At 52.7% G+C, this 10,590-nt stretch overlaps 1 protein-coding gene across 1 annotated transcript; it reads right to left on the bottom strand.

Annotated features, from left to right (window-relative positions):
* Positions 1-943: 943 nt before the first annotated feature.
* HOXB13 (homeobox B13) lies at positions 944-7,075 on the bottom strand. The gene is made up of 5 exons (XM_064174244.1): positions 7,001-7,075; positions 4,607-4,753; positions 3,498-3,548; positions 2,067-2,691; positions 944-1,209 (listed from the first exon to the last, which is right to left on the bottom strand). Exons 1-5 carry the CDS (start codon positions 7,073-7,075, stop codon positions 944-946), a joined length of 1,164 nt encoding a protein of 387 aa, XP_064030314.1.
* Between the last annotated feature and the right edge of the window lie 3,515 nt (positions 7,076-10,590).

Below are 10,590 nucleotides of genomic sequence, written 5' to 3'. Positions count from 1 at the left end.
TGTAAGTATACAAACACGTGTATATACACCTTTATCTGAGTATATCTTTATAGCCACACATCCAGGACTATATCGCAATGTAGAGGGGGGGGAGGGAGGGGATATAGAGAAACACAGAAACGCAAATAATCGTGTAGGAGGAAAGGCAAAACAATGCTAACTATGTGCGTTCGCATACGGTTATGTCTATTTTATATGTCACCGCGCAAAATAAGCGTCCCCCCCCCACACCACCCTGTGCCTAGATAGCAGAGGTACATTCTATGTATTCAGGCAAACGATGCTTCTGTAGAACACACCCGAATTAACTCAATTCTCCCTTAAACGAGCATTTTCTTCCTTCTACCTGAAGGCAAAGACGTTTCGTTCTCTGCTTCAGCTCCGGCTTTCCTCGTCTGAAGACCGAATTCCCTGTCACCCACCCCCCCACCCTGAGATAGCCCCATAGGAGAGCCAGGAGTTTCTTACTGGGGGTTAATTAAATCGATCGTGCCCGTTCTGCGTTTTGGGTTGGGTTTTCTTTCCGCTTTGGGGGCAGGGGGGGTTAAAGCGTTGGGAGTTGAAACCGAAGCGGTGGGAGAATGGAGGGAGCACGACGACGTGGCAGCGGCGTTGTAAAGCAAGAGTAAAACTGTACAGGGTCCGTGCAAAGCGAGCAGGAACTGGGGAGGGGTGTGAGGGGGATGGGGACGGGGGGACAGGGACATCTTCTTCATCATCCTCCTTTGATGGGAGGTCGGTCTCAACGCCCCCAGGAACGGCAGAGAGCGATGCCCAACGCCCTGTACTGTCCCGGGCGGCGGGGCAGGCTCAGATCGTCCCGAGGGTGGGGGCTACTCATTCCCGCTGCTGGCGGTACCAGAACACCCCCCCCACCCAGTCCAGCCCCAAACCAGCGTGAGGGCAGACGGGGACCATTTCGGAGCTTGCTATGACCATGTCCTCACGGGGTACTGCTGCTGTTGCTGCTGCTTTTGATTTTGGCGACGACTTTTTTTTCCTTCACCCTCCTGTTCTGGAACCAGATGGTGATTTGCCGCTCCGTGAGGTTGGTGGCAGCGGAGATCTTCCTCCTCTTGTCACGGGTGATGAACTTACTGCTGGCGTATTCCTTTTCCAGCTCCTTCAGCTGCCCTTTGCTGTACGGGACTCTCTTCTTACGGCCCCGCCGAAAGGAGCAGCCGTCGGAGGGCAACTGACCGGCGGAGTCTGGGCATGAGGAGAGATGGGGCTGAGTGTGGTCTGGACAACCTACACCCGCCTCCCATTCCCTTTCCCTGGAAGCAGCACCCTCTTTCCCTGTCACCCCATTTCCCCCTTCTAACTTCCCTGTCAGCGACGGTAAAGATTTAAAGTTATAAATTCTCTTCATCGACATTTAAATATTGCTTTTATTCCCTGAATTTATTATAACTCGGGGAGGGGGAGGGAGGGGCGCGGAAATCCAGCTGTTGGCAAAGAACCCACATGCGTGAGATCCCCTGATTTCCGCGGGTTTACCGCGGTTGGTGCGCGGCCGAGCAGGGCCGGGGTCAAGTTCAATACCAGTGGAGTGGTGTGGGAGGGGGGTACGTAGGAAGGACACCCCCTACACACCTCCCCCCTCCTCTTTTACAGCCCTGTACGGTGGGGGCCGTAACCATCCTTTACTCTCTTTCGAGCACCCTGATTCCTAGAGGGCTACGGCTGATAGGGTCGTGTCTGAGCCTCGAGTGTCGCGGCTGAATTCCGACAGTATCGCCCTCTAAACCCCGACAGTGTCACCACCTGCCCTCCTCCCCCTTTCGCCCCAAATTAATCTGCCTTGCCGGTAGCCTAAATCACTATTATCATCATTAGCTTCTGGCTAATTGGGGCCAACTCAAATGTTTCTGGACAGCAAAACCCGCCTCCAAGCAGATTATCTTAAGCCTTGGTCTCCGTTTTACACGCCCCCCCCCCCCCCCCCCCCCCATGCTGGGTACAGTAACATATATATATACACCCTACAGTAACATATATATATACCCCCAAGCCCCCACAGGATGCACCCCCCCTTTCTCCAAGCCCCAGCCCAGGGATTTTACCTGCGAAGGCGGATTTCAGGAGGTACCCGGCCTGGCCCTGCTCTTTGGAGCAGCACATCTGGCTGCTCCAGCTGCTGCCCAGAGCCCACGGTTGATGGTAACTATCCACGGGCAGCAGAGTCTCATGCCGGGCGTCCCCCGGACCTCCCAACCCCGGTACCACCGATACATCCAGGTAACCGGTAACGGGTTGGTAAGGAGCCCCGTAGCCCGGGTAGAAGGTGAATTCGGTAGGGCGGCTCTGGAAATCCTCGCTGCCAGCAGGGGTGTCTAGGTATTTTTCACCGGGAAAGGGCCCCTGAACCGGGCCGGTTTTCAGGGAGCTGCGGGAAACGCGGCAGGAGTAGTAGCCGCTGCCGAAATATCCATAGGGAAGAGGAGCGGAGGCGGCGGGACCCGGCGGGGCAACCGGAGGGGGCGGCGGTGGTGGTGGGGCGGCAGCCGGACACGGCTTGGGATGCTCGGCCGGTCCCTCCGCCGGGTAACCGGGATTCATCCCAGGGGGAGGCGACGGACCGCCGAGAGCTGGGGGGGGAGGAGGCAGCAGCCCCCTGCCCTGGCCGCCTGCGAAGCCGCCGGCTGCCAGGAGCCCCTCAAGGCCCGGGGGGCCACGGGGCTCAGGGGGCTGCATAGCGGGGGGCGGTTTGGGGGCCGGGGCATGGGGAGAGCCTGCTCGGCAGCACCCGGGCACTGTCCGAGGGGGGGGTCCTTGGATCTTTTTAAAAGGCTGTGAGCAGTCGAGAGCTGCCTTTCCCCGCCGGACTGCCCTGACGCAACGACCGGGGGCCGCCTCATTGGTTGTTGCTTGAAGGATGGGGGAGGGAAAAGGACGGACAAGGAGGGAAAAAAAAAAACCCAAACCACCAACCCAAACGCAACAAAACCTCCCCGACAAATCCCAGTCCCGCAGCAAAAGAAAGAAGAAGGAAAAAAGTCCAGCCCAAATAAACCCTGGCTGCAGAAATTGCGAAAATACTTTTATTGCAATGGGAGAAGGAAGAGGAAGGAGGCGACACCATCACCCCCCCCGAACGTGACAGGAGGGGCACAGGAGGTGCCTCTTGAGCAGCATCTTGAGCACAAGGAAAAAGAAAAAAAAAAAAAAGAAAAGAAAAGGCAGAGATGAAGAGGGGAGAATGGGGGTGGGGGAGAAGGGGAGGATGAGAGGAGGGAGGGGAAGGATCACGAACAGTCCCCCGGTGGAAAAAAATCCGAGCTCAGATTAAAACCACCTTGGGGTTTAGTTTCTTTGGGTTTGGGTTGGTTTTTTTTTTGCTATGTGACCTCCTTCTGTCCACCCAGGTCTGGGTGCTTCTTCCCTCGGAAAAAAGCCTGGCTCAAGCCGAGGACAAGCAGGGACCTCCTCCCCGCTCTGTCCATGCTGACAGCCGTGGGGGCAGCAATGATAAGGGTGGGGTTTATCCCACTCACATTCCCGCTGTCAGAAATCTGTATCCTCGGGAAGAAGGATAAGGCAGGGCCCTAATAACAAGGCGAGATGGGAAAAGGAATCCCCAGGACCCCGGAAAGCTGCAAAGGTGGTGACGGTGAACAATCTGCTCGCAGCCACGCAGGTCGCTGGTGTGGATCCCCGTTAAAAAGCATCCCAAAGGGAAAGAATGTGGGAAAACGAGGTGGGAAAATAATAGAGTCCATTAGGAATCCAGGAGCTCTGGACAGGTGGAGAGACAGCCCGGAGAGTTGGAGGAAAGACAGACAGATGTGGCAATGAGGGACTACATGGGGCTGGGAAAGTTGGGGGTGAAAGCACTGAGGTCTGTGCCTATATGTGTGAGGATAAATTATTCAGAAATGAGCATTTTTAACTGTCTGTGCACATGGTACAAACACACAAAGTCCTGTTTCTCACTCGTTTTTCCTCCATTTCTCCCCCAAAGGCCTTGTTTGAGGGCAATTTTTATCAGAATTCCCCTCAAAAGGCATCTTGGGCTCATGCTTTGTCTTCTTCCTGTGAAGAAATGGAGAGAGTGCTGCAGATTTCTCAAAGAAACGAAGACTTCTGCTTTCTGACCACCAAATCACAATAACCATTCTCCCTCTGCCACATCTTTGGGCCACCAAAGCAATGACTTATCCGCCCAGAGGAGTCACGGTGGAGTTTGACGCATTGGGGCACAAATCGTGACAGAAAAGAAGGGCTGGTGATGATCGCAGGGCTCATTCAGACGGGAAAAAGCCTCATTTAGCTGCGGGGAGCAGGGATGTCCCCTCCAAACCACGGCTCCTTCCAGCTCCTTGGGTCTGCAGGGGCTTCGCCCCATGTGTCTCCAGGAGTTCCACTCCCCTATCCTCTCCTTTCTCCCAGGGGAAGAAATAAATCCCACAGCAAAGTTACATCTTGACTCTTCCTCACCCGCTAAAAATCCTGCAGCTTCGCCGAGAACGAGAATTTTCCGTTCCTGAGGGGGGGGGAATTCCTCGTGTTTTTAGCCTTCACCTTCCCGATTTGAAAGCTTCTTTCTTCCCTTTCTGTAGTTTAACGACTGCACTCCTTCTTTGATGCCTTTTTGTCCCCTCACTCTCTTTTCTCCCCGTTTGCTTTGAACCAACCCATAACCGGAGGGCTGCGACACGGTGGCCGCGACAGACGGGTGGGTGTTTGCCGAGCGGGCACCAGTTTCCCCGTGTCTCACCCTGGTTTCCTTCACGGAAAGGTCGGGCTGAATCTCGAGGTCAAGGCCAAGTTGAAAGTTAAGAGCCTGTTGACTTTCGGGGCTTTGCTGTGGGTGGTGGCCGTCGGGGTTGTCCCGGTCCCGCCGCCCCCACCCCGATTCCCCCTGGGGCTACGAGCAAAGTTCGGTCCCCATCGAAGGGGGAAACTGTTGAGACGTCCCAGGTTGAGGATGGAACAGGATCCGCGGACAGGCTGCAGATTTCCCTCCTGGTTTGTGTCACTTCATTTAATTTTCGCTCTTATATTGAGTCCCCCCAAAAGCAGGAGAAGGATTCGCGCCCCAAAATACGGACCCGCCGAGTTACGGAGATCTGATTTTATCCCTGGCTGGCAGCCGGGTGGGCTTTGTCCCCTCGCCTTTCCCTTCCCCTCTCGCCGATTCTGCATGGGCTTGAGGGTGAAATTCACCTTTCAAAGCCCACAAAACGTTGCACTTTGGTTAATTTCTGGCGAGGTTCCCGAAGCTGCAGCGTACCTCGGGTCTGGGTTTTGCAGACCTCGCTTCTTTTCAGCTCAGCTTCTTCGGGGATTTTTTCCTTTCTTCGAGCAGATTTTGCCGCGGAAACGATTTTACAAATCGCCTCCTAAAGTGATGTGAAAATTTCCCTGCTTTGACCATTTGACGGAGAAAAATCTCAGCCTGATATTTAAGGTCATAATAAAACGAAAGGAATTCTTTTAAAGAACAGCAACCACGAATTTCTTTCACTAATTCCTCTCTGATCAGGCTTAAAATAATGGAATGAGTTTATTGGTTTGTGACTATTACTTTCTTATCACCTCGATAGGATTCATTTAACATCTGGAATTCGAACAACAGCGACAGAAGAAGTTTTTAATGGTCTGGGTTGTTTTAAAGCAATTGAATTTGAGGCTGTCGTTACAAAATACAAGGGAAGCGGGGGGGAAAAAAAAACCTCAAACCAAAAACAAACTCAAACCCTCAAAACCAACCCAAACCCCGAAGCAGCTTGAAGAGGAGAGGGAAAAAAAAAAAAAAAGAAGTAACAAAACAAGCATAAAAAAAAACAACTAATTGGAACTACTTAAAGACTTAAACGTTTGGAAATAATCAATTGTTGGAAGATTGAATTCGGGCTCTGGAAAGCAGCCCAGCTTCTTGGTTTCTGATTCTGGCAATATTTCTGTGGGGGGGGGGGAATTCAAATAAAGGCAAACATTTTGATCTTTTCTTTCTCCCCCTCCCTTTCTTTTCTTCTTCTTTTCTTTCTCTTCCCCCTCCCCTACTTTTTCACCCCTGGCTCCTCTTTTCCCACCCCACAGGCATCCCCGGAAGCTTGGGGAGGGGGATGTAGGTGAGAATATTTCTCTCCCTTATGCCTGGCAGGGCAGAATCTGTACTTTACAGCCCACTTCTCGTGGATCCTTTGAACAAATCAGCTGGCAGGGGAACAGAAGAGTGTGGCCTGACTTCTCTTTTTGCTCCTTTTTATCCTCTCTCTGCACTGAAGCCCTGGCGCCACAATCACTGCACACACTTCTGATACTCCCCTTCTCCTTTTAGGGGTGATTTCAAACTCGGGGTGGTTGGTTTAACTCAGTTCTCTCCATCCTTTCACTTCCCAGGTTTCTTCTCCCCTCCCTGGGCTTGACTGGAGGCTCCTTCCTTGCTATTTAGTTTCTTTACGACAGACTAGGAGGGCCGAGCTCCACCTCAGGGTGCTGCTATGTTGTGTTTGGGCTGTCCAGCCTGAAAGCTCCACTTCAAACCTCTCCTTTCTGCTCACCAAAACACAGGCTGAAATGCCATAGTGACTTCCCAAAGGCTGCAGCTGCTGTTGCACTCTGCTCCCAACCCCCAAGCCCTCTCGATGATCCCTTTGGATCATCCCTTTGGAAATCCCTTTGGAAAATGACCCTCTATGAGCACTCTTCCCACCTCCTGCATCCTCCTTCCTTTGCCTAGAAGGCCAAAGCCACAAAGGGGACCAACCTTGACCTTGCTCCTGCCTCTGGGAGGGGAAGAAGCATCGTGGGAGTCTGTAATGGCTTTACCCACAGAGCAGATGCCTGTATGGGATGTGGCCTGGGTGCAGCTTATGAAGCAAATGCTCCTACCCCAGAGCAGAGAGAGAAAATAGGATGCATGATTCAACATGTTTATGTTTTGTCTCTCTGTCTGCTGCAGATGGAGACCCTTGCACGTCCTAAATCTCTAAACACAAGCCGAATGTCCCTGTTTGTGCTGGCTGTGTGTCCTATCCAGCTCTTCAAATACCTTTTCTTTAACATGCAACAGAATGTACCTCTCTGAAGCCACTGTCCACACGTCCCTGTCATCGTGCACCATCATGCCCGTTGCAGTCCCACCCATTCCACCCAGCTGGGGCAGCTCATTTCCCCATGGACACCAATCCTGGAAGTGTGCTCTCATCCCTGGACACACGAAGGACTAACTCTGAGTTTCTTTCTCAAGCTTCTGCTCAGCTAAATTGACTCCTTTCAGCTGTTGTGGGAGAAAAGGAGAGTTGCTTTGTGCTCGGATTTTAAGCTCTGCTTCTGAGGTTTAACTTGGCAGGAGCCATTGGGATCCTCTGCACATCCCCACTCCTGGTGGGGCCATGGGTCATGCAGGCAGCCTGTGAGGGGGTCACTGCTTGGCCACACCTTGGAAGTCAAACACATTTTTGGTGGAATCAGGAGGATTGTAAGGTCTGTCCTCAAAGCTGTGCCCCAAAAGAGGCAAATCTGCTGGTATCCAGACAGGGTGGGAGCAGCTCTCCCATCCCAGGCTTGTCACTGCTCAGGGTCCAGGGGATGGAACAGCCTGGAGATGGGAATCAGAGGAATCCCAGTCCCAGTCTATAGATTTATGTAGCATAAATCTTTAGACAAGACTACAAGCTGGACCCTGCCTCTTACCCGGTCCAGTTCTGCTGTACTCAGTAGATTGTTGCTCTCTGTTTGGTCTCTCTGGTAGAATCTGGGGATGGTTTTGGTTTGAAAAGACCTCTAAGAACATTGAGTCCAATTGCTATCTAACTTTACCAAGGCAGGCAACAAGCTATGTCCCTCAGTACCACGTCTCTGTCTCTTTTAAACCCCTCCAGGGATGGAGATCCAACCACCTCCCTGGGCAGCCTGTGCCAGTGTTTGAGAACCCTTTGAGTGAAGAAGTTCCTTCTGATGTTCAACCTAAACCTGCCCTGGTGCAACTTGAGATCACTTCTTGTCCCACCATTTGTTACTTGGGAGAAGAGACCTGGCTCCAGCCTCCTTTCAGGCAGCTGTAGAGGCCAGAAGGTCTCACCTCAGCTTCCTTTTCTCCAGATTAAACAACCCCAGTTCCCTCAGCTGTTCCTCACCACATCTGATCTGGGATTTCTCCCTAGGAAAGCAATCCAAACATGAAGCCTTTGTCTTTGGGATTGAGATTTGGTGATCTCCACTGAGCATCAGGTCCCAGTTCATGGGCCCAGCTTGATTCACTGCCCTGCAGGAAGGAAAGTCTCACTGAGTTCAGTAGGATCTCACTTAGCTCAGTAGGATGGATCATAAATCACAGCCAGACCATGCAGCGCCCACTGCTCCTAGTCCCAGGCTGGGCTTGGAAGTACTTGAGCCAGCAGGGTGGTGACTGAACTCTATGTGATGACCACTGCAAGGGGAATGAAGTCTTTGCAATTCATGGCACAATCCCTCCAGGCTTTTGAGGCTGAAGTCTTCAGAGCAGGTAAAATCTTAGAGCTCTGAACTTCCTCAGAACCTCCTCAGGGTAGCCACACTGTGGAAGTGCCCCACGGGGATGTCCAAGGTGTAACATTATTGCTTTTCTGGTTTAATCTTGTGTGTTTCTCTCCTGTACTGCAGGGACAGATCTGTCTATACATAGATGCAGTAAAAGAAAACAGCCAAGTGCTTCTGTCAGGTCTCTTCTGCCTTCCTGAGGCTAGTAGCAGATAAAAACTGTCTAGAAATAGATACCTAAAAGGGAAACTTGCCCTAAAAGAGGCTCAGTATTGCCCAGGAATTAGAGAGACCACAAGTGTATGACAGAGACCTCAGGATTACAGATCACCAAGAGCTTTTTACAACCCCTGGGAGAAGATCTGTGCATTGCCCTCACCACTGCCATTGCCATCGTCAGTGCTGGGCCAGGTTTGAGGAGGTCTCTTCTGCCTCAGCTGCCAGCTTTGCTGTGGTGTAGGATGTCTCCCAGAAGGAATGATGGATGCATCATGGAAAGGCATCAGACATCATATGTGGACTGACCTAGAGCTCTGTTGCTGCAGCATCGTGGAGGACAAGGAGAGCCATCCCTTTTCTGGTGGATTTCAGTGCTGGTTTACACATTTTTATCTGTTCTTGAGTGAAGGGCTGAGAGCAGGGGCTCCTGCCTGTCTCCCCTAGTCCATGAAAGCACTTTGAGATGCCAGTGTGGGGCAGGACCAAGATGTGCATCACTAAAAGCACGCTGAAGCCAAACTGGGTCTGCAGAGCTCCTCTTCCCTGAAGAACCTTTGGCTTCCTTCAGCTCCCCTTCTCACCCTGCCAGGGAGGTATTAAGCTTCCCCCTCCAGTAAATCCAACGGGGTGGGCAGCAAAACCTCCCCTGAGAACTCACTCCCCTGGGCTCTGCTCCTCTCCACGCGTTGCCATTTGCACCCCGTTCCTCGTTCCCCTCCGTAGGGTCCGCGGCAGGGGGCGGGGGAGGGAAGTGAGCCCTTTGGGTATCCCCAGCTCTGTCCACCCGCCCCAGTCCTGCCCACAGGGAGCCTGGGTCCACCCTGGGGTGGGGGGGTTCAAAGGTCGCTCTTTTCCCCCCACCTCCATTCCCTTCCTTATTGCAGGGGCGGCGGCTGGGAGGAGGAGGAGGGTGGGGAGGAAGGCAAAGGGAGGCAGAGAAAGAAGGAGGCGGCTGTGGGGGAGACATGGAGTCACCTTCCGTCTCCCTCTCCGGGCTGCAGCCGGGACCTGGGGAGCTCCAGGGATTCCAGGAGCTCTGGGAGCTTGGGAGGGGGTTTGGGGCTCAGAGGGCTCCGAGAATTCCAAAGATCCAGGAACTCCAAGGTTCCGAGTGCTCTGGGGGTGCTCCGGGGAACCTAACCAGCTTTTTTGGCGTTAACTAGAAGCTGATATCCAAATGCGGTATTTTGGATGCCGCATTCCCATTTTCTCCACGACACACTCTTAGCTGTTAGGGGTTGGCCACTGATAAGCGAATTAATTTGGTTGGGGGAAATAAATGTGTGGCAGCGAATCGATGAAACCACCAGAATGGGAGGGGGGGGAAAGATAAAGCCAAAGCTTAGTCGACCCAGTGCCCGATTAAATTAAATCCCACACGTGGATGGATACAGCAGCAGGATCCTTGGGACCATCCTGAAGGACAGGCTCGGGTGTTTTGTGGTTTTGCTTTGCAGCAGCATAATCCCATCCTGTTTTTCCAAATGGAAACCACTTTACTGCCGTTTGCAGTCTCTTTTCCTCCCGTTTTTAACCCCTTTGTGAGGGAGGATCTGGGGGCTCCTCTCCCCAGTCCCGCCGGGTTTGGGGCTCGCAGCTGAGTCCGTTTGAGCTCAGAAAGAGTTCAAAATCCGCAGGTTTCAGCGCGCACCAACAGGAGCTGGAGCGGGAGCTGGGGTCGGGATAGCAGAAGCAGCGATTTGGATGCAGAAAGAACCAACTCAGAAGTGGAGAGGTCACATCTGGAAAGTTTACCGCCAGTTGCAGTTAGAGAAAATGGAGCTGTTTCTGTCTACACGGCTGAGGAGTAACTCCAGCTCCTTAATGGAGCCGGTCGAAGCTCAGGAATTCACATTCCCATTGCTTCCCAGCGGGAAAGTGGGAGAAAGTGAGAGAAATATT

This window comes from Pogoniulus pusillus, chromosome 40 (assembly GCF_015220805.1).
Source record: "Pogoniulus pusillus isolate bPogPus1 chromosome 40, bPogPus1.pri, whole genome shotgun sequence".
Classification (NCBI taxonomy): Eukaryota; Metazoa; Chordata; class Aves; order Piciformes; family Lybiidae; genus Pogoniulus; species Pogoniulus pusillus.
This window is presented reverse-complemented; position numbering and strand designations above follow the sequence as displayed.